A 24,842-nucleotide genomic window follows, 5' to 3' on the forward strand; every position below is an offset into this window, starting at 1 on the left:
CATGTATGGCACAATCAGGTATCCAGGATCTACAATAGTTCACTAACCCCAGAAAACTTTGAAGCTGCTGTACAGTTCGAGGGGACTTCATTTTTCTGATCATCTGGACCCTATCAGTCGAGATGTGTGGCGAGGGGGGCGTGGTTTAGCGGGTTCTGCAACAAGAGGGAGCGTCAGGGGAGGCGCGGTGATTGAACGGGTTGGATGCAAATTACGAACACCTGTTTCTCGTTCCAGTAATTGGCGTGGAGACAGGATAAAATGCCAGGAGAAGCAGGAGTGGAGGAGAGAGAGAGCCTGCTGACAGTCGTGTGTGCCGTCTGGATTATTGGAGTGAAGCCCGTCTTCGGATGTGGAGAATTGAAGTGTGCGTTGCACCGAGCTTTTGTTTTGTTGTGTTCTTTGTGTGACATTTTCTCTTTGAGAAAGAATAAAGCGACTGTCAGCAGCTAAAGCCGATCCCTGTCCTCTTTCCTCCCACAACTACGAACCTTACCACACTGGTGCCGAAACCCGGGAGGAAAAGACGGAAGCCGCCGCCATGCAGGCAGCCCCCGCCGCTGGAAAGCCGTTTGCGGACATCATCGCATCCCTTGCGGTCCTTCACCAAGAACAACATCGGGCCCTGGTGGATCTTCGCAACGACCAGGAGCGCCGCTTCGAAGCCATCATCCAGGGCCAGCAGGAGGACCGCGAGAGGTTCCGGAGTTGGATAGACCGGGAGGTTCCTGTGGGAACCACCGAGGCAGCTGCTGCCCCCTTCCAGCTGCCACTCCAGAAGATGGGCCCGCACGATGACCCGGAGGCCTTCCTCGACTTGTTTGAGAAGTCAGCTGAAGTGTCCGGTTGGCCCCGGGACCAGTGGCCCATGCGGCTCGTCCCCCTGCTGTCGGGCGAGTCGCAGGTGGCAGCCCAGCAGCTGCCCATCCAGAACCTCCTGGTCTTCGACGACCTGAAGAGGGCCATCCTGCAGCGGGTCGGCCGCTCCCCCGAACAGCATCGTCAGCGATTTCGGTCTTTGGAGCTGGGGGAAGCGGGCCGGCCCTTCGTGTTGGCCCAACAGCTCCGGGACTCGTGCCACAAATGGCTGATGGCCAACGGAGGTGGCGTGGAGCAGATCATCGATCGTGTGGTGCTGGAGCAGTTCACCACTCGGCTCCCGAGGAAGACCGCCGAGTGGGTCCAGTGCCACCGGCCCACGTCGCTGGATTCGGCCATCCAACTGGCGGAGGACCACTTGGTGGCGTGCCCAGGGGTCGGCGAGCCCCTACCATCTGTCTCTCTCTCCCCCTCTCCCCCTTCTCTCTCTCTCTCTCGACCTGTCCCTGTTCCTAGGTCCCGTCCGCCCGGCCCGCCTCGTGTTCCACCCCGGGGGCGGGGTGGAACGGATTTCCGGCCGTTCGTGGCTCCGAGAGCCCCGCCCAGGGGGGCGGGTCTGGACCGGACCCCGCGCCTGCTTCTCCCCTCTCTCCACGCCAATCATCCGGCCCGTTCTCCGCCACTGGAGCGGCGGGCAGGTCTGGGCTGGCCTGCTGGCGTTGCGGGGACCCGGATCACTTTATAGACCGGTGTCCAATGATGGAGGTGGGGACATTGATCCGGGTCCCGGACGACCTGCAGGTTGCCCCCGGTCAAGCTGGTCAGTACCAGATACCAGTGAGTATCAAGGGGGGTACATATCAGGCTCGGGTTGTAACCAAACCTCGGTGAATCAAAGCCTTATTTCATCCGGGGCATTGGATACAGGCCGCATGGTTAGGGTACGGTGTGTGCACGGGGATATCGCGAGTTATCCGTTGGTGTCGGTCAGGATTCTATTTAGGGGTCAAAAGCATAGTGTAGAGGTGGCAGTTAATCCGCACCTCCAACACCCGATAATTTTGGGAACAAATTGGCCCGCGTTTAATAAATTATTGGGACATTTATGTTCGGGTGCCTCTTGGAAGAGATGTTCGCGGGGGAAGGAAGTGCGAGTGCAGGCGGGGGAGACTGATCAGGGACCAGTGGTGACTGCTTCAGGGGAACCTAGCGGAATCGGGAGACTGATTCTCTCGGACCGTGATGATTTTCCCCTGGAGCAGTCTCACGATGACACGCTGAAAAATGCGTTTGAGAGGGTCAGCATGATCGACGGTCAGTCTCTCCAGCCTGGACGACCACTGACATACCCCTATTTTGCGATTATTAAAGATAGGTTGTATCGAGTGACCCAAGACGCTCAATCAAAACAAGATGCAACCCAGTTGTTAGTACCAAAGAGCCGCAGGGAAATGCTTTTCCATGCGGCTCACTCTAACCCAATGGCTGGACACTTAGGACAAACAGCGACACTAAATCGACTCATGACCCGATTCTTTTGGCCGGGCATTCACGAGAACGTGCGCAGGTGGTGTGCGTCTTGTCGTGAATGTCAGCTGGTAAATCCGCCGGCCACTCCAAAAGCGCCTTTGCGCCCCCTTCCATTAATGCAGGTCCCCTTCGAACGAATTGGTATGGACCTCATCGGGCCATTAGAGCGATCAGCGAGAGGACATCGGTTTGCTCTAGTCATTGTGGACTATGCAACCCGATATCCAGAAGCAGTGGCTCTCCGCAACATTTCCGCTAAGAGTGTTGCGGACGCCCTCTTCGGTTTAATCTCCCGGGTGGGGATTCCGAAAGAAATCCTCACTGACCAAGGCACGGCGTTTATGTCACGTACGTTACGCGAACTGTACGAATTGTTGGGCATTAAATCGATTCGAACCAGCGTCTTTCACTCACAAACGGACGGGTTTGGTCGAACGTTTTAATCGCACGCTTAAATCCATGATTCGTAAGTTCGTTCAAGAAGACGCCAAAAATTGGGATAAATGGTTGGAACCCCTGTTGTTCGCTGTGCGAGAGGTCCCGCAAGCCTCCACGGGGTTTTCCCCCTTTGAGCTTCTCTTTGGGCGCCACCCCCGCGGGGTCCTGGATGTCCTAAGAGAATCTTGGGAGGACGGACCGTCTCAATCGAAAAATGAAATTCAGTATGTGCTGGACTTGAGAACAAAACTCCACACTTTGGGGCGGCTATCTATGGAGAATTTGTTACAAGCCCAGGACAGACAGTGCCGGTTGTATGACAGGGGAACGAATTTACGTAAATTTGCACCGGGAGAGAAAGTGCTCGTATTACTTCCCACGTCAAGCTCAAAATTACTGGCGAAGTGGCAAGGACCATTTGAGGTCACACGGCGAGTTGATGATCTCGATTATGAGGTAATACGGTCCGATAGGAGAGGGGCACGTCAGATTTATCACCTCAACCTCCTGAAAAAGTGGAGTGAGGCGGAATCAGTGATGCTGGCGACGGTGATTAGCGGAGAGGATGATCTTGGGCCAGAGGCGAATGTAAAAAAACAATCCCTCGCTCTGGCCCCAGGGGGAGATCACCTTTCGCCCTCACAGCTCACTGATGTTTCTAAATTACAGGCTGAGTTTGCCGACGTGTTCTCTCCCTTACCGGGCCGTACGGACCTCATTCAGCACCACATCGAGACTGAGCCGGGCGTGGTGATTCGCAGCCGGCCGTATAGGTTACCTGAACACAAGAAAAAAGTGGTTCAGGCAGAATTAGAGGCAATGCTGGACATGGGGGTAATATAGGAATCCAGCAGTAATTGGGCGAGCCCGATAGTTTTGGTTCCCAAAACGGACGGCTCAGTGCGGTTCTGCGTGGATTATCGCAAGGTGAATGCAGTGTCGAAGTTCGACGCGTATCCAATGCCGCGTGTGGACGAATTGCTTGACCGGCTTGGTACAGCTCGCTTTTATTCGACACTGGACTTAACTAAAGGGTATTGGCAGATCCCCTTGTCTCCGTTATCCAAAGAAAAGACCGCTTTCACGACGCCGTTTGGTTTACACCAATTCGTGACCCTTCCGTTCGGGCTGTTCGGGGCACCGGCTACCTTTCAGCGACTCATGGATAAAGTGTTACGGCCCCATGCTGCGTATGCGGCTGCCTATCTGGATGACATTATTATTTTTAGTAATGATTGGCAGCGGCATATGCAGCATTTGAGGGCTGTACTGAGATCGCTGAGAGGAGCTGGGCTCACGGCCAACCCGAAGAAGTGCGCAATTGGGCGCGTGGAAGTAAGGTATCTGGGCTTCTACTTGGGATATGGACAGGCGCGTCCCCAAATTGATAAGACAGCAGCGGTTGCAACCTGTCCGCGTCCCAAGACCAAAAAGGAGGTAAGACCGTTCCTCGGGCTGGCGGGATATTACAGAAGGTTTGTTCCTAATTATTCGGACCTTCACCAGCCCGTTGACTGATCTGACTAAAAAGGATGCACCAGATACGGTCCAGTGGACGGAGCTGTGCCAGCAGGCCTTTACCCAGGTGAAGGCTGCTTTATGTGGCGGGCCGTTACTTCATTCCCCTGATTTCTCTCTCCCTTTTTTGTTGCAGACAGACGTGTCGGACAGGGGGCTGGGTGCAGTCCTGTCCCAGGAGATAGAGGGTGAGGAGCGGCCGGTGCTGTACATTAGCCGCAAGCTCTCCAAGAGAGAGGCTAAGTACAGCACAGTGGAGAAAGAGTGTTTAGCCATCAGGTGGGCCGTCCTCACTCTCCGCTATTATTTCCTGGGGCGGGAGTTCACCCTCTGTTCGGACCATGCCCCTCTGCAGTGGCTCCACCGCATGAAGGACACCAACGCGCGGATCACTCGTTGGTATCTTGCTTTACAGCCTTTTAAATTCAAAGTGATCCACAGGCCGGGTGTTCAGATGGCTGTGGCCGACTTCCTCTCCAGAAATGGGGGGGGGGCTGCAGGCCGGACGGCTCCCCGGCCTGAGTCGGGCGGTGGGGGTATGTGGCGAGGGGGGCGTGGTTTAGCGGGTTCTGCAACAGGAGGGAGCGTCAGGGGAGGCGCGGTGATTGAACGGGTTGGATGCAAATTATGAACACCTGTTTCTCGTTCCAGTAATTGGCGTGGAGACAGGATAAAATGCCAGGAGAAGCAGGAGTGGAGGAGAGAGAGAGCCTGCTGACAGTCGTGTGTGCCGTCTGGATTATTGGAGTAAAGTCCGTCTTCGGATGTGGAGAATTGAAGTGTGCGTTGCACCGAGCTTTTGTTTTGTTGTGTTCTTTGTGTGACATTTTCTCTTTGAGAAAGAATAAAGCGACTGTCAGCAGCTAAAGCCGATCCCTGTCCTCTTTCCTCCCACAACTACGAACCTTACCACACCAAGTATGTCACCTTAGACTTGACCCACTGAAGCTTGTCTCTTGAGGCCTTGAATCCAGCTTGGGCGAGCACATTGCAGACGATGATGGAGGCCTTTTCGCAGTCCTCTTTTGTTTCCCCGGAAACCAGGATGTCATCTGCGTATTGAAGCACACAAACTGTAGAAGGCAAATCAGTCATTTTAGCTTAAGTTCTTTGCACTGCTGCCGAGAAAACGGCGGGCGAATCAATGAAACCCTGAGCAAGGCGTGTCCACGTCAGCTGTTTACCCTGAAATGTAAAAGCTAAAATGGGCTGAGTATCTGGATGTACAGGTACAGAGAAGAATGCTGCACAAAGATCTATGACTGTGAAATATTTGTGAGTACACGGAATAGAGTTAACAACAGTTGGAACGTCAGGGACGATCGGTGCCAACGGTGTTATCAATTGATTTATAGCTCTTAAATCCTGGGTCAAGCGCCATGTTTTTCCATCGGCCTTGACCACTGGATTCACAGGTGTGTTGTACGGCGAATGTATTGGTATGAGGACACCCTGCTGGACAAAATTATCAATTAATGGTTTGATACCAAGTTCCTTATCTTTAGACAAAGGATACTGTTTAATATAGACTGGTTTGTTAGTCTTCAATTTAGCTTTATAAGGTTCCATGTCTATGAAACCTGTGTCGCCTTTGTATTGTGACCACAATGATGGGTTAATCATGCGATGTACCATCTCAGGTGTGCCAGGCTGTGGTGAGGCAGGCTGTGGTGAGGCAGACTGTGGTTCACTGGGCTCTTCCCATGTAGGCAATGGATTCACTGAGACCTGCAAACTAGACTGGAAGGAAAACACAACTTGTTTGTCAGTAAATTTAATATCCATATTGAGTCTGTGCATGATATCGCGTCCCAGCAGATTGATTGGGGCGTTTGGGATTATGGTAAATTTATGGAAAAATGGTTTAATTCCGGGAGCTCTTACTTCCAAAGGAGGTGTTACGGGGCATGCAATGTCAGTTCCTGATAATCCCACAGAGTTAACTACTTTATTAGAAATTGGACCCTCATAGCGTGTGGAGGTCATTGATGTCACATCTGCTCCAGAATCCAAAAGGAACGTTTGTGGCTGACCATGCCCCATCAATGTAATATAAGGTAAATCTTCACTATGATTTGAAAAGGTTAAAGTTATCATTGATAGATCGGAACTGACAGAACTCTGTGGGCGACCCTATTGGTTATTACGCCACGTGGTAGGATACGTGGCTTCTGGTTTATTTCTCTGCTGCTGTGGCTTAACCCATGGCTTCCTCTTTTGTTGACCTTTCCATGCCCTACAATCACGGCGTACATGGCCCTCTCGCCCACAATAATAACAAACTATTACTGAATTTCTTTGTTGGGCTGAGGGTTGTCTTACTTCTGCCTTTTGGTCGTGAACTTTCACTTGAGGCCTCTGCTCTGCAAACATTGCGGTCTCAGTTTTAACTGTGAAACCTCCAGACGAGTCTAGTTCCCTAATTCGCTGTCCCAATGCATCTATTTCCATATTGAACAGATTAGTTGTTGTAATTCTGATCAGTTGGGCTTGTTTGCTTTGCATATTGTTCAAGAAAGTATTTGTGAACAAAGCCTTAATTTCATTATTTATTGGACGTTTAGATTCTTCCACCCATGCCTTCTTAAACCGCATGTAAAAGTCTGAAGCAGACTCTTTCGGCTTCTGCTTAGTATTAGCAGCAAAGGATAAATCTTGTCTTGCACCTATGCGCTTGTCTAAGAAAGCTCTTAGCTCTTTGAAAAAGATATCGTGATTTTCAGGCTCTTCCCAGAAATAAACATGGGGTGAGGCAGCTGTGCCTGAGCCGGTTGGTTTATCATTTTCACGTTTTAGAGTTGGACATTCATCCATCAACAATGTCTCAGTGACATCTTCTTGCAATGTTCTCAACAAAACTGCTCTGTAATCTGCCCCTGTAAGGTGAGCATATTTTGTATGCGTTTGCAGAACAGTCACAAATTTACTAGGATTCTGAGGAGAAGGCAGGCTTTTGCATATTGACTCCATATCAGACATTTTTAATGGTTTCATAGATATTGCATTTCCAGCTCTAAGCCACACCATTGCATTCTGACTGGGCGCCTCAGTTTCGCTTCCCCTTTTTACAACTTTCGAATCATTCTGCAACTTTTTTGGTTTTATCACAGAAGGTGCAGATGGTTCAATACCCATACAATAGGGTGGGGGTTTTTCTGCTATGAGTGCTTTTTTCTGGGCTACATAAGCAGCTATCTGTTTCTTTTCTGGCCCCTCATCCCAAATTTTCTTTATTTCTTTCCAGACATTAAAACTTTTTGTCATATAATCATAATCCCATTGTGGGTCCCCCCATCCCTCCTTCACTAAACGTTTAGCCAATTGCATATTTTCTTCTGTAAACGAACCCTCTCGGGGGTATGATGTCTCAATTTGTGGTTTCATTTGTTCTGACCACCCTGCCATATTACTGACATAAGGTTCAGTGTAAAATCCCTGATTGTTTCTAAACGTGAATACAACTGGCATTTCATTAAGTAGTGGTCTAGAAACTGAACCCCCCATCTTCCACTTCAATGTGTTAATAATTGATTTCAGCGTTAGTAAGCGTGCGCAAATTTCTGTACCCAATTGCCCAACCTTCAACCGCTTTACATGTATCGTATCTGTGACATGGGTGATAGTCCTATGTTAGGCTCGCACAAGACTTTTCGTCCTGATTGCCTCTATATTCACCTTCTTTTGTTTGGGTGTTTTAATATAATTTTGGGCTCTCGCCAAATTAGTCCGGCTCTCGCCAAACTGAATTCGGGTCGCCCCTAAAGAACACCTTCTTCTTATGTCACGATATATCAACATGCAATAGCAATTGAAATTATTTCATCAATATGAAATATTAAAAGTTTTTTTGTTTTTTTTTTATGAACTAGTATAAGCCGCCGTGATCCGAAGTACAGTGTGATCAGTACTGCACTTCCAACCACCCTAAGTTAATAGCTTAATCAAAGCTACTGTTGCCAGCCATAGTGTCACAACAATGGAAAATAAATTCCACTAACAATTGGTGATTCAACCCAATCACTCTTACGCTAATAGTTATTTAAAACTACTGTTGCCAGCCGTAGTGTCACAACAATGGAAATATTCCACTAGCTGCTAGTGATTACAAAAAACCTCTCGTATTTCCACGAGATGTTATAATAGGATCCTACAGGGGTAAGTGCATACTTCATTTAAGAAATATCCAAAAAAAACACTTACCCCCTTTTCTGCAGGTCCTCCGATCCCCGGCGCGCTTTTCTCTTTTCCCAGTTCTTCAGGGAGAATCCCCCCCGTTTCGCGGACGAGCCCCCAAACTGTCAGATAAAATAATTTGAAGATCAAGTATTTAGAGAAAATGTTTTAGGTTGAGCAATTCAGCGCAGAAAAGCAGGTACCTGGATGCCAAAAATGAGACAGACACACAGAGTGCAGTTCAATCATTGGTACACACTTTATTGTCCAGAGTTGCATTATATAATTAGAATATAAGAAGTGAAACTAGCAGTTCAGTGACTGAAGTACATAAAAGGAATATAAGGTCACTCATTACTATGACGTGAGGCCTGCATCTCTTTAAGGTGTGCAGAGAAAGATCACATGATGAAAAGGGCACAGGATGTTTTTGGAATCTCACAGCTTCCTTTTTGCATGATAGAACTTTAGTTGGCATCTGCAGATGGCACGGCAGATTGTGTTTACAGACAGTGGTTTCTGGAAGTATTCCTGGGCCCATTTAGTAATGTCATTGACACAATCATGCTGATGAGTGATGCAGTGTCATCTGAGGGCCCGAAGACCTCGGGCATCCAGTAAAGATCCTCAGCCTTGTCCCTTACGTGCAGAGATTTCTCCAGTTTCTCTGAATCTTTTGATGATATTATGCACTGTAGATGATGAGATTTGCAAAGCCTTTGTAATTTGACGTTGAGGAACATTGTTTTTAAAGTATTCCACAATCAATGCACTCTTTTACAGCTCTGCCCATCTTTACTTCTGAGAGACTCTGCCTCTCTAAGACATCCCTTTTATGGATAATCATGTTACAGACCTGATATCAATTAACTTAATTAGTTGCTAGATGTTCTCCCAGCTGAATCTTTTCAAAATTTCTTGCTTTTTCAGCCATTTGTTGCCCCCGTGCCAACTTTTTTGAGACCTGTAGCAGGCATCAAATTTTAAATGAGCTCATTTAGTGGATAAAATTGTAACATTTCTCAATCGCTACACAACATGATTCAGTGATTCAAAGAGCTCGAATCACCTGCTTGTCAAACACTAAATGCAACGAGAACAACAAACACAAATAAGTGTACTGACAACTTTTACTAATAACCTGCTTCTAATATTTTGATGAAAGTGTAATCTATTAAATATAATCTACATATCAATAAATGTTAAGCATAAATGTATAAATATGAACCTACTGTATAATCTGTTTTTTTGTTTGTGTATTTTGTCTAATTTAAGTCCATTAACTCTCACTCTGACTCTCTCACCAGTGCACTACTGAACTAGATCTGATTGAGACACACTCAGAGATTTAGATTGCATTTATTTTTCTTTCTGTTAATTTTTTGTCCAAACATACCGAAAAACTGAGAAACATGTTTTATTATTTGTATGTGAATTTCTATGCATATTTCTGATTTTGGCGCGCGGACAGGACTTTTATTTTGGAGCAGAGATGTGACATCATAAGGCTGTACCGCGCTTCTGCATCTGTTGTGATTCGGCTGAAGAAAGGGTTGTTTTAAGCTTTTAAAGTATTTAAATCAATGGAAACTGTTAAATTAATTTAAATCATTTTTACAAGTTATGTAAAATCCAGGGGCAGGTCATTGAGAGGGTGAATGTGTACAAGTATTTGGGTGTTCACATAAATAATAAATTGGATTGGTGAGAGGAGGATGTTAACTAAGTTAACAAACATCTGGATCAACACCTCCCACCCTCTGTATGAGACTTTTGGGACCTTGGTTAGCTCTTTTAGTCAGAGACTTTTGCACCCTCAGTGTAAGAAGGAGCGCTTTCGGAGATCCTTTGTTCCAACAGCGGTTAGACTTTTTCATGCTAGCTTATTATAATATTGAGGTTGGGGCTTGGATAATTGTGCATTAAATTAAATTTGATTAAATTATACTACATTTGCCCAAATATTTATATTTATTTATAGTGGGATATATTTATTATTTATTTTTTTATTGTATTTTTTACATTTAATGATATGTGTTGATTATTATTATACTTGTATTGTTATTTTGTTTGTAGTAGTGTTACTATTTGTATTGTGGTGTTCATGCTGCTGTAACGGTTAAATTTCCCTTTGGGGATAAAATAAAGTCTAAGTCTAATATTGAATGTAACATTATAATGCGTTAGTTAACATTAATGTATATTATTTTGTGCAAGTAAAAATACTATACTAATACTATACAAATACTAATGCTGCTTCAACTTGAGAAGATCCGACTTCCATGTTGGGTATTCGGTATTACGACATGCCAGGCATTAAATTAGGAAAAATTATACAGAAGTGGCCTAAAAGATCAATTATTTTGAATAACATTAAACCCAATAAGTACTTCTCTTTACGTAAAGATATGTTTACTGGGAACATACATACAAGTGTGAAATTTGGAAACGCACTAAAAGTATCAGCACATTCCATTTTTCATCATAACAATTAAGAACAAGAAAGAGAAAAATAAGGGAAAAATAAATAAACACTATTGTTTTCCTCCAGTGAAAACAGAGCATAAGACACTTTAGAAAACACATCAAGGGGAAGAAAATCAATTTAATTTGTGGGGTTTTGCATAACAGAATACAATACTATAGCATATAAATTCATTAATCCAGTGCTTTCATTCTGGATCTTCAGTTTTTCATCACCTAGTAACTTTAGGATGAGAATCAATGTGATTTATTTATATATATATATATATATATTTTTTTTTTTCAGTATCTGCTTCTGATTTGAAAAACATTAATTTCTATCATTTAATTATTCAACAGTGTACTGTCCCCCCAGTTGGTGTTCTTAAGCAAAATTAGACAGCCAGTAAAACTCCCTTCATAAAGATGAGAGTCAGGATATAGCTTCTTAGCTCCGTTTAATAGAGACTATTGTTTAGCATGTAGACATGAACAAAAGAGTGAAACTAAGCACAAAATATAAACTAAGATGAAATTGTCTCTTTTACAAACACTAACAAACTTAAAGGAACACTCCACTTTTTTTGAAAATAGGCTCATTTTCCAACTCCCCTAGAGTTAAACAGTTGAGTTTTACCGTTTTCGAATCCATTCAGCCAATCTCCGGTTCTGGCGGTACCACTTTTAGCATAGCTTAGCATAGTTCATTGAATCTGATTAGACCGTTAGCATCACGCTTAAAAATGACCAAAGAGATTAGATATTTTTCCTATTTAAAACTTGACTCTTCTGTAGTTAAATCGTGTACTAAGACCGACGGAAAATAAAAAGTTGTGATTTTCTAGGCTGATATGGCTAGGAACTATACTCTCATTCTGGCGTAATAATCAAGGAACTTTGCTGCCGTTCCATGGCTGCAGCAGTGCAATGATATTACGCAGCGCCTGTGAGCCCCTGCTTGCACAGGGAACGTGCCTTGCAACCATGGAGACGTTTGTGAGAGACGCTGCGTAATATCATTGCACTGCTGCAGCCATGATACGGCAGCAAAGTTCCTTGATTATTACGCCAGAATGAGAGTACAGTTCCTAGCCATATCAGCCTAGAAAATCGCAACTTTTCATTTTCCGTCGGTCTTAGTACACGATTTAACTACAGAAGAGTCAAGTTTTAAATAGGAAAAATATCTAAACTCTTAGGTCATTTTTAAGCGCGATGCTAACGGTCTAATCAGATTCAATGAACTATGCTAAGCTATGCTAAAAGTGGTACCGCCAGAACCGGAGATCGGCTGAATGGATTCAAAAACGGTAAAACTCAACTGTTTAACTCTAGGGGAGTTGGAAAATGAGCCTATTTTCAAAAAAAGTGGAGTGTTCCTTTAAAGGGGTGGTTGATAATGATTTCACTTTTTTAACTTTAGTTAGTGTGTAATCTTGCTGTTTGAGTTATAACTGTAATTCAACTAAACTATACCTGTTCTGTCTTCATGCAGCATATATATTAGAATATTATCCTCTAGCTCTGTAAGCATCTTTCAACAATGACTTTAAGATAGTTAACTCCACATCAGCCACAAAAATTCATCAAGTTCATCATGTCCCGTTGCATTCTACATGTTGTCACTTCTTCTTGAGTTGCTCCATCAGTGTCCAACTCCGGTTTGAACATAAAAGGCTGAACAGTTTCTGACATTTTCAGTAAGTCTGAGGTAATTGACACTGCTAACAGGAGCTCTTGAAACCCCGCCCTCTTCTTGAGAACAGCAGCTCATTTGCATTTAAAGGAACACACAAAAACAAAGCATTTTTGAGTACCCTCAAAAAGTGACCAATTTAACATGCTATAAAAAAATCTGTAGGGTATTTTGAGCTAAAACTTCACATACACAGTTTGGGGACATCAAAGACTATTTTACATCTTGTAAGAGTGCCATTATATGACCCCTTTAATTACAATGAAATATAACGTCTGGGTAAACAACCAATTTATGAATTGAAATCAAAGATTTATATTCATATGGTTTTAAATCAACATGAATTCGGCACAGCTCTATTGTCAAGTCAAGTCAAATTTATTTATATAGTGCTTTTACAATTGGTAATTGTTTCAAAGCAGCTTTACATATTAGAAGCACAGAAAAAAGGGAAGTGGTTAAAAATAAGCTGTACAAACAAGCGTGGTAATATGTAACATATACAAGATGGTGCTACATTAAGCCAATGTCGGCTGACTCCCAGGGGTGGAAAAAACCCCTAGGAGAAAAACCCAGCGTGTTAACACTGGGAAAAAAGTCCTAGGAGGGAAAAAACCCCTTGGAAGATATATATAATATATGTAAATGGATATGGAGATCAAAATCTGAATTATACATTTTTATTATAGAGATTAAAAATAGATTATATATAAATATATGTAAGCGGATACGGGGATTAAAAATCTGAATTATAGATGCAGCCAGAATTGGATCTTTAGGCCCATTGTCTCCTGGGCTACGTTGTAGTCAGGTCCAGACACAGGTTCTCCATCTGATCTGGATACGGCCTGGATCCACCACCCGGCAAACCTCAGGATAAGCAGAGAGACAGATATTAGCGTAGATGCCATTCTTATTCTGATGTACAGGTATATCTAGTGTTATAGGAAATGTTCTCGGTTCCAGCCGACCTAATTATTGCAGCGTAACAATCCTTTAACGTATTTGAAAAATGTTAATGTATTGATAATGTGTTATGTGTATGCAAGAGCAAAGAGATGTGTTTTTAGTCTAGATTTAAACTGACAGAGTGTGTCTGCTTCCCGAACAATGCTAGGAAGATTGTTCCAGAGTTTAGGTGCTAAATAGGAAAAGGATCTGCCGCCTTCAGTTGATTTTGATATTCTGGGTATTATCAACTGGCCTGAATTCTGAGATCGCAATAAACGTGAAGGACTATAATGTATTAAGAGCTCACTTAGGTACTGGGGAGCTAAACCATTTAGAGCTTTATAAGTAAGTAGCAAGATTTTAAAATCTATACGATGTTTAATAGGGAGCCAATGTAATGTTGACAGAACTGGGCTAATATGGTCATACTTTCTGGTTCTAGTAAGAACTCTAGCTGCCGCATTTTGTACCAACTGTAGTTTGTTTAAAAGCCGAGCAGAACAACCACCCAGTAGAGCGTTACAATAATCTAGTCTTGAGGTCATGAATGCATGAACCAACTGTTCCGCATTTGTCATTGAGAGTATATGTCGTAATTTAGATATATTTTTTAGATGGAAGAAGGCGGTTTTACAGATACTAGAAACATGACTTTCAAATGAAAGATTGGTATCAATGTTAGAAATACAGTAATACACAGTAAATATAAACCACTTACAGGCAGTTCTTGTTAGGGGGAAATTGAAACATAACAGGATTATTGCAGCTGGAACGATCTTCACCATGTGCTTTGACTCTTAAGGCCTTTGCACACTGAGTCTGAAATTTTCGCATGCGTTTTTTCGTATTCGTAATCCTAAAAAATCGTCACGCACAGAGACCTTGCACACTGAGTCCGATGCGTAAAAATTAATGCGTTGCGAAAAAATCAGTGAGCACGATTTAGTTGTCTCCTCTCTTCTTAAAAAGAGAAAAAGAAAGAGGAAATATTGGGTCCATTCAATTCCGAGATTGCATAGAGAGAAAGGAGAGTTCACCTCATCAAGGAGCTGCGAGATTATCCTGAGCGTTTCAAAGTTTACTTCAGGATGTCAGTGCCTCAGTTTAATGCTTTACTACTGGCACAATCTGTCTTTATATTCAGTCTCTTTGTATTCCTCACGTTGTTTGTCATTAAGTGCTGCTGTTTTGTGCTGTAGAAGACGTGGATCAACTTGTCAGATGGCATTCTGGATTTTTGCGTTCGCGTACGGTGGCTCTGAATTGTCAAAACGTCTCTCAAAATGTGTGCTACGGATGCGAAAATCACAGATCGAATCCTGATCCGAATATTTTTCTTGACGGACGAAAGGCAGTGTGCAAACATGATTGACATAACGTGAGGTCGAATTTATTTTTTAACGTGCGAAAGTTTCGCATGCGAATTACGGACTCAGTGTGCAAAGGCCTTTAAACTAACTTCCTGGTTCAGACTGCAATACCATACATGACTACTCTAACAAAGACCATACCTATAGGGCAGAACACTCCCCACTTCGTGTTTGACACCACTGTCCATTTTGGTTCAATTTAACATAAACCTTAAATTCATTGAAGGTTAAAGTAGGTCGACCTCTGTAACAGGCCCTGTAAAGGTCTTTGGAGTACTTTGAGCAGTGGTCCTTAAACTTATTTTCTGTACTTTTCCATCTTGGCTATGAATAGCAGAAGTGAACACTGCCATAGGCCAAGTATTGCGAGCAGCTTGGTTATCCTTAAATAAGACAATGTTAACTTCTTGCATGTTGTGGCGTGTCTCATTCCACTTTCTACGACTCTGTAGGGTTGGTAGGTACTCCGTTTTTCATCAGAGCCAGAACTCATTGGCAAGGGCCTGAACTTGTCTTCACTGATTGAGAAGAAGATCCCTGTGGTGGGACTGCTCCCTTCCAAGTAAGCAGCATTGCTGGAGTCAAAATGGAGACTGTGGGTCACTTGATACAGGAATGAAAGGTCTGGCGTTGATGATGGCTGAAACTTTTTCTTAGAGAATTCTTCAAACTTCCTCCAATTCTGATCAAACCTTTGTTGAGAACAGGATCAAGTTTTAAGAGAGAGCTGCTCTTTGGTAGGGCTTTCTTTTCAGAGAGTGCTGCATATTCCATAGGAAAACTCTCATGTTGAGTTGCTCTCTAGTGAATGCTCTTGTGAGGTTCGATGTTTATCACACCAATGCCACCCTCCATGTTCCTCACAACCATTCTTGGATTTGATTGTGCGAACAATGTGGATCAAAAGGGCAATAGCTCTTACATGAGTTTTCCATGTAGAGAACCTCTTGAATCTTTTTGTCCCTAAGCCATCAAGTTTAATTTGTATGCAATTGCGGAGGACATCATGCCTTATCTCGACATCATGTTCTGGACAGACAAGTTCGTAGGATTCAGGCTCTTCCTGCAAGCATGTGTATGGTTTGGAAAGGAATGGTGGTCCCCTGAGCCATGCAAAATCATTGAGTTGGGATATGGCAACTCCTCTAGAAGCATGGTCAGCTGGGTTGGGCTCAGTCGGGACATAAAACCATTGCTCTGGCCTTGAAGATTGGCGAATTCGTTGAACTTACACATACACATAATAATGCTTTGTCTCATTGTGTATGACCCTACGTCTACTTTGCTGTCGCATTTGAATCTTACAGCATGCAATCTAAGATCCATCTCATGGCGAATCAGGTCGGCAATTTCAACTGCCAATACTGTGGCACAGAGTTCGAGACCTGGAATAGTAGGTTTGCGTTGTGGTACTAGTTTGGCTTTACCTAAGACAAATCTGACATTACTGTTTCTATCACAGTCAATGACCTTGAGGTAAGCCACTGTGCCAATTGCTTTAGTGGAGGCTTCAGAAAAACGCAGTTATACAAGTTTGGCCTCAGAGCGGGAAATTGAGGTATAGGTTCGAGGAATATGCAGTTGCTTCAGGTCCTGGAGGGAGTCTTGCCATGTTCCCCATTCTACTCTCTTTAGGAAGTAAAACTTCCCATTCAGAGGTGAAGTTGGAGAGTTCCCGTTGTAGAGCCCTGCCTTGTGAGGCGACCTGAGAGACTATTAATGGTTTGCTGACGGATGACACATCATAGGTGAAGGTGTCACCTTCTATCTCCCAACACAATCCAAGCATCTGCTGTATTGAAGGAACTTCACCACTGAGGTCTAAGTCCTTTATAGTCTTAGCGTGTTCCTCTTGAGGAAAGGCTTGCATAACAGCTAGGCTATTTGAAGCAATCTTATGCAAACGAAGGTTGGATTCAGCTAAAAATGCTTGTGTTCTTTGAAGGAGACTGAGAGCCTGATCGTCAGTAGGTGGGCTGTTTACATTAATCTTGCATCATAAAAGCATTCTGAGGTGCAAATACATTGTACAATACACCCAGCTCTCAAAAACTGAAACAACTTCAGCTAAACAATGACACTATTTTCTTTTTAGAGCTGCTTTACAGAAGAATTGAATTGTTTGCATCATTGAATCATTTTCTTGTTCATCACTGTCAAGCTTCATTTGAAGCAAAATGCATTGTATAAATCACTATGTAAATCAACGTGACTTGACTTAACTTGACTATTTGTTAACGTCTTATTCTCTGTCATAATAGAAGCACAGAAATTTGTATATGTTATTATCTAACTGGATTTGCAGGAAACTCAGAACGGAAAGTGTCTCTTAAAAGGGTACATTTATCCCTTTCCGATGAGAATGATTGCAATTTGGTGATTTTCACTTTAGTGCTGTGTGGCTGACTCTTCTTTCTCCTTGTGGAACTCACTTTTATAGTCTAAAATACATGCTTGTAACAGTGATTTGAACAATTTACCAGTGCATTACTTGCATTAAAAACACTTCCATAATACCTTTGGCAGTATTCTGAACACATAGAATCCAAACATGATGAAAGAAGATTTTGGAATGTGTCCTAAAGAAAGCAAAAAGTTATGAATATTGAGAACATTTTCCATTTTCTGAGATTACAGCCAACACCTCCTGCAGTAGCTTAGTGGGTATATGATCTAGCATACATGTTTTTGGTTAAATTCTTGATGTCTGTTGTAGCGAATTAACTCAAAGGGGAAATATTAATAATTATTCATAACTTAATACGATTTATTAATTATGATTAATTATGAATATGTAAATCTGTTAATCAGATTTACTGGATATAGCTACATTAATCTTAATATTACAATCAATTAACCTGTTGTCCAGGGAACATTTAGTGTTGATTGTTTAATAATTCTAAGAAATGTTTATTTCCAGGTTATGGAAAAATAACTCTAAATCATTTAATAGGTGTATTGTGCACAATCTTTATTAACTAACTCACAAACACATAACTAAACTAACAAACACATAACATACAACAAAGGTCACACACACATACGAACTGTAGGCAAGAATGAGTAATGATAGGGTTGAACTGGAAGAGGTACTGTTATTAGAGCTATAGGAAATGTCAAAGACAATCTGGAAAGGAATCATCAGTTTCTTCAGCAATAGCAAAGGTAAGTCTTACAAATTAATACTAAATAGCTGTTTAGTGTTAAAATGTACGATACTTGCAAGATGCCCTTAGGCTGAGGAGCATCGGCTCTGCCATCTGAGGAGAGATCTTGAGGATTCAGTCCGAAGTTGTTGCCAGTCTTTTCATGTTGGATGATGAGCACATGGCTAGTTTGTAGGCCAAGGCCTACAGGCCTTGCAGGCCGGGCCTAGAGAGGCCGGCCGCAAGGAGACCCGTTCGGTAGTCCAGAAGCAAGGAAGAAGAGAGAGAGTGGCATGGTTCGCTGGCTTTTAACCTCTGGTCAAAGTCCAACCTCTTAGGAATGATGGGGGCCAATGAAGATGTTGTATTTCCGGGTGACAACACACCCCCCTTGACAGGGCTTTTATGACCAAGTAGATTAACAAGCTGAGTCTTTGAATAAGAACTATTAAAGAGTCTTGTAATACTCCTGTGTTGCACAGGTATGGACATACCGCATACACAAGCATTTAAATCATCCCGATACGAACGCATAGACACTAAACATGGCATGATTGAAGTTACCTTAAATGCATCATAAAACATACACATACATACGTGAATACAATGATTGTAATACAGCAATGGTAATAATGGATAACATTTCCTGGGAAGGATTCATTTATAGCACAGTCTGTCTATACATTAATGCCACAGAGTTTGTGTTCTGTGTGGAAAATGCAGGAAGATGCAGATTTTCTGTGTCTCTTCTCTGCTCTCCATGCAGCAGCCACATTCCTCGGCGCAATAAACTTGTAACTGAGAGCTTCCCGGGGGATGGGGACAGACCCCAGAGTGAGCTTAAAACTATTGGTTAACTAACCAATAATTGTGTCTGATTTGCCTCAGTCATTACACTGTTGTTTGGTGCTAGTAAACTGGGGTTAACTTGTATTTGTCTCTTTTAGATCTGATGGCACTGAAAGTGGAGAGTCAAGAACTAAATGAAATGGTAGAGAAAGATCAGTATGGGAAACATCATGATTACACAGCTGGAGAACAATCTTTTAGTTGCTCACAGACTGAAAATATTTCCTCACAAAACATCACTCAAAAGACTGGAAAGAGTTCAACTGAAAAACGACACATTAAAGTCCACATGAAAACTCACACTGGAGTAAAGTCATTCAGATGTAATCAGTGTGGAAAGAGTTTCACTAAAAATAACGGCCTTAACAAGCATATAAAAATTCACACTGGAGAGAAGCCTTTCACCTGCTAGAAGTGTGGAAAGAACTTCTATGATAAATGTCACCTTAAAGGCCACATGCGAATTCATACTGGAGAGAAGCCTTATACCTGCCAACAGTGTGGAAAGAGCTTTGCTGAAAAAGGACACCTTAGATCCCACGAGAATTCACACTGGAGAGAAGGCATTCACCTGCCAACAGTGTGGAAAGAGTTTCGCTCAAAAAGGACATCTTAAAGGCCGCATGAAAATTGACACTGGAGAGAAGCCTTTCAGCTGCCAACAGTGTGGAAAGAGTTTCAGCCAAAAAGGAAACCTTAAAGGTGCCCTCCAATGAAAAATTGAATTTATCTTGGCATAGTCAAATAACAAGAGTTCAGTACATGGAAATGACACACAGTAAGTCTCAAACTCCATTGTTTCCTCCTTCTTATATAAATCTCATTTGTTTAAAAGACCTTCGAAGAACAGGCAAATCTCAACATAACACCGACTGTTACGTAACAGTCGGGGTGTACGCCCCAATAATTGCATATACCAGCCCATGTTCCCAACATTATGAAAGGCATTAGACAAGGGCAGCCAGTAACATCTGGATCTGCACAGGTGAATCAACAGACTAGGTAAGCAAGCAAGAACAATAGCGAAAAATGGTAGATGGAGCAATAATAACTGACATGATCCATGATATCATGATATTTTTAGTGATATTTGTAAATTGTCTTTCTAAATGTTTCATTAGCATGTTGCTAATGTACTGTTAAATGTGGTTAACGTTACCATCGTTTCTTACTGTATTCACGGAGACAAGAGCCGTCGCTATTTTCATTATTAAACACTTGCACTCTGTATAATGCATAAACACAACTTCATTCTTTATAAATCTCTCCTACAGTGTAGTATTAGCCATTAGCCATGGAGCACAGCTTCAAATTCATTCAGAATCAATGTAAACAATATAACAGTATACAATACTCACATAATCCGACGCATGCATGCCGCATGCATGACGAACACTTTGTAAAGATCCATTTTGAGGGTTATATTAGCTGTGTAAACTTTGTTTATGCACTGTTCAAGGCAAGCGCGAGCTCCATGGGCATGAAGCACGAGAATTAAAGGGCCAGTAGCCCTGAATCGGCTCATTTATAATGATGCCCCAAAATAGGCATTTAAAAAAATGAATTAAAACAAATCTATGGGGTATTTTGAGCTGAAACTTCACAGACACATTCAGGGGACACCTTAGACTTATATTACATCTTTTTTAAAAAAGTTCTAGGGCACCTTTAAAGTCCACATGAGAATTCGCACTGGAGAGAAGCCTTTCACCTGCAAACTGTGTGGGAAGAGCTTCACAACAGAAATAAACCTTGGGTATCACATGAACATTCACACTCGAGAGAAGCCATTCACATGTGATCAGTGTGGAAAGAGTTTCAAACATAAAGTAACCCTTAATGGCCACTTGAGAAATCACTCAAGAAGTGTGGAATAGTTTCCTGTCTAAACTGACACCTAAAAGGATATCTGAACAAAGTACAAAGCTAGAACTAACAGGTAAATCTAAATAAGAACTGTCTAATTAGACCTGTAGACAAGAATGCTCACACAAATGATAGTCCAGCACAGACATGAGGGGAAAATAGTACAATATAAAGGGACCAGAGTACATGAGGATCAGGTGAGCACAATTAGTGAAAGAGAACTAGACAAGGGCTGTGTTATGATACAGAGGGGTCGGACACAGATGTAAACAGGTAAGCAGTCTTTATTAAGAACCAGTGAGCAGATATGGCAAAGCAGGAGTGAATAGCCGAGATGACTGGTGATAGTTACGGTCCTTTTGTGATAATGATGTGCAGGTGACGGTGATTAGTATTCCGGTGATTGGGAGCGTTGGGATTGGTGCATGGTGGAGCCTGACGTGTCTGTGACAGTACCCCCCCCCCCCCCCTCCACGGCCCGCTCCTGAGCGCCGAGGACCCCGGCGTCGTGGTGGTTGTCCTCTTCCACGCGGGGCAGGCCTGTCAGGGTGGTTACTGTGGAAGTCTTGAAGTATGTTGGGGTCCAGGATGTTGTTTCTCGGGACCCAGGAGTGTTCTTCAGGGCCATAGCCTTCCCAGTCCACGAGGTACTCCAGTTGACCACCACGGCGTCGGGAGTCCAAGATCTCGTGTACCTCGTATGTTGCGCCGTCCTCCAGGATGAGTGGAAGGGGGGGTTCGGCGGCTGCCACATCAGGCCCTGTGGAGGTGGAGACAGAAGGGTGGTGAGGCTTAAGCAATGAAACATGGAATGTGGGGTGAATGCGGTAACCTGGTGGGAGTTGGAGCTGGTAGGTGACCGGGTTGATCTGCTTGATGATGGATCAATGGGCCAATGAACCTGGGACTCAGCTTCCTGCAGGGCAGACGCAGTCTGATGTCCTTCGTTGACAGCCAAACCTTCTGTCCGGGCTGGTAAACTGGAGTATTGGAACGGCGAAGGTCGGCTGTCAGTCTGCGTCTGCGCAGGGCTCGTTGCAGCTAGTAGTGTGCTGAGTCCCAGACCCTCTCGCTCTCTCGGAACCAGTAATCCACAGCTGGTACGTTGGAGGGTTCCCCATTCCAGGGGAACAGTGGGGGTTGGTATCCGAGTATGCACTGGAACGGAGTGAGTCCTGTAGTCGGCTGTCGTAGGGAGTTCTGTGCATACTTGGCCCAACCCAAGTACTGGTTCCAAGAGTTCTGGTGGTCATGACAGAAGGTACTTTCCGTCTGCCTGTTCGACTGTGGGTGGTATCCAGATGTTAAACTGACGGCCACACCTAGGAGCGAGTGGAAGGCCTTCCAGACACGAGAAATGAACTGTGGTCCTCTATCGGACACAATATCCTCAGGAATCCCGAAGTACCGGAACACATGGTTGAATAACAGTTCAGCCGTTTCCATGGCAGTGGTTAGTCCTTTCAGAGGGATTAGACAACATGACTTGAGAAACGATCGATGATAACCAGGATGCAAGTGTGCCCATCAGATGCTGGGAGGTCGGTGATGAAATCCACTCCTAGGTGTGACCAGGGTCGATTTGGAACGGGCAGAGGAAGGAGCTTGCCGGATGGTAGATGACGTGAGCTTTTGGAGATGGCGCACTCCCTGCAGCCCTGCACGTACCTTCTGACGTCTGCCGCCATGTTTGGCCACCAGAAGCGTTCTTTTAGCAACGAGAGGGTTCCATTGACCCCCGGGTGACTAGTGCCAAGTGACGTGTGGGCTGAGTGAATGGTTGGAGTGCGTCGTGACCGGGTGATGAATAGCAAGCCTGGCGGGCAACCCGGCGGAGGGTTCGTGGAGGCATTGGAGGAGGGAATGGTCTCTTCCGACCACGTGATGGGACTTACAATGAGGGAACTTGGAATGATCGGTTCAGGTTCTTCAGATCTTTCTTCAGGAGCATGGAGACAGGAGAGAGTGTTGGATTTCACATTCTTTGACCCTGGGCGATAGGAAATGGTAAAGTGAAAGCGGGAGAAGATCATGGCCCAGCGGGCTTGTCTTGGGTTTAGTCTCTTAGCAGCATGGAGATATTCTAGGTTCTTATGATCACTTAAAGTGAAGGCTGGTGAAGGCTTCCTTTAGGAGGTTGAAAGCATTGGTGGCAGCTGGAGTCCAGGACAGAGACTTGGGCTGATGGCGTAGGAGGCTTGTGAGAGGATGAGTAATGGAGCTGTAATTCTTGATGAAACGTCGGTAAAAATTAGCAAATCCCAGAAATCTTTGGAGTTCTTTGATGGAGGTGGGTTCTGGCCAGTTGGTGATAGACTCCACCTTCCTCTCGTCCATCCGGATGCCACTGTGGTCGATGACATATCCAAGGAAATGTACAGATGGTTGATGGAAGGAGCATTTCTCGGCTTTCAGGAAGAGATGGAACTGTCAAAGACGGGTGAGGACCTCCGCAACGTGTTGGCGATGTTCGGCCAGGCTCCGGGAGTATATGAGGATGTCATCGATGTACACCAATACTAACCGGTTGAGGAACTCCCGGAGCACCTCATGGATGAAATCCTGGAATACGGAGGGGGCGTTGACCAGACCATACGGCATGACGAGGTACTCGTAATGGCCGGTGGGCATGATGAAGGCGGTCTTCCACTCGTCCCCCTCGCGTATCCAGATGAGGTTATACGCGCTGCGGAGGTCCAGTTTCGTGAACACAGTGGCACCAGGGAGATGTTCCAGGGCTGCCAGGACAAGAGGAAGGGGATAACGGAACTTAACAGTGATCTTGTTGAGAGAGTGGTAATCAATACAGGGCCTCAAGCCTCCGTCCTTCTTCGCCACAAAGAAAAAGCTTGATGCAGCAGGGGACGTTGATGGACGAATATAACCTTGATCGAGGGCCTCCTTGATACACTCCTCCATGGCCTTCTCCTCTGGGATGGACAGAGGGTAGATCTTACCCTTAGGCACTGGTTCACCCGGAAGCAGATCGATGGCACAGTCCCATGGCCGGTGTTAAGAGGGCACCGGAGATGAAGTTGCCGGCTGACCCTGAGTCGAGGAGCGCCATCACTGTAAGTGAAGTATCAGCAGCAGTAAGATTGACAACAGTGGTGAGTGGTTTCATTTTCTGAGTTGAAGGAAGAATGGCACTCACCATGGGACGAGGTGGTCGTGTGAGGCATGCGGAGATGACATGCCCCGGCGTACCACAGTACAGGCAGAGGTTCAGGGTCAGCCGACGTTGTCGCTCAGTAGGGGTGAGATGAGAATTTTCAATATCCATGGGTTCGTGGGCTGGTTCTGGGGAGCTGACGGGTTCGGACCGGCAGAGGAGTGAGGTGGTAAATGACTGACCCTGGTGTTCTTGTAGACACGCTTGCATACGAGTGGCGCAGCGGATGGATAGGTGGATGAATTTCTCTAGGCCGCTGGAATCCTCGTATGCAGCGAGATGCAGCCGCACCCGAGGCTCCAATCCTTGGCGGTAGGTGGTAATCAAAGCTTGTTCATTCCATCCACTTACGGCAGCCAGCATTCTGAATTGCAAAGCATAATCATAAATAGACATTGAACCTTGTTTTAAATTATAAAGTTTCTCACCAGCAGACGAGTCAGTGATGGGTTTCCCGAAAACCTCCCGGAAGTGGGAAATAAAGGCTGGATATGACTGAGTTATAGCGCCATGTTGTGACCAGATGGAATCAGCCCATTTTAATGCTTTGCCACTGAGTTGAGAAATGAGGAACGCTATTTTGGCTGTGACGTTCGGGTACAGGTGCGGCTGCATCTCCAGGACCAGTTCACACTGCAGCAGGAAACCGCTGCAATCCTCCGCCGATCCGGAGTAGGGCGCTGGTTTGGCCATGGGACTGGCGTAAACAGGTGGAGAAGGAGATGGGACTGTCTTGACGGTGGTGACTGCAGGTGCCGGAGAAGGAGAGGTGTTTGTGGATGGCGTTGGTGGATTGATGGTGAGAGTGCGGCGTAGCGCATCCACGAGTGCTTGGAAGGGGTCCTGTTGGC

General features: G+C 44.4%; 1 protein-coding gene across 1 annotated transcript; it reads left to right on the forward strand.

Moving 5' to 3' along the window:
- Positions 1-19,384: 19,384 nt before the first annotated feature.
- Positions 19,385-20,830, forward strand: LOC137025132 (gastrula zinc finger protein XlCGF8.2DB-like). Its single transcript, XM_067393164.1, has 2 exons — positions 19,385-19,655; positions 20,628-20,830. The coding sequence occupies exons 1-2, from the start codon at positions 19,385-19,387 to the stop codon at positions 20,828-20,830; spliced, it is 474 nt and encodes a 157-aa protein (XP_067249265.1).
- Positions 20,831-24,842: the final 4,012 nt, after the last annotated feature.

The sequence above is a fragment of the Chanodichthys erythropterus genome, chromosome 8 (assembly GCF_024489055.1).
Source record: "Chanodichthys erythropterus isolate Z2021 chromosome 8, ASM2448905v1, whole genome shotgun sequence".
NCBI lineage: Eukaryota > Metazoa > Chordata > Actinopteri > Cypriniformes > Xenocyprididae > Chanodichthys > Chanodichthys erythropterus.

Bases quoted from the DNA above. Each gene is read 5' to 3' on its own strand.
- LOC137025132 (XM_067393164.1), top strand. From the start codon at position 19,385: ATGATAAATGTCACCTTAAAGGCCACATGCGAATTCATACTGGAGAGA. The intron at 19,656-20,627 runs GTGCCCTCCAAT...GCACCTTTAAAG, and splicing joins CCAAAAAGGAAACCTTAAAG to TCCACATGAGAATTCGCACT.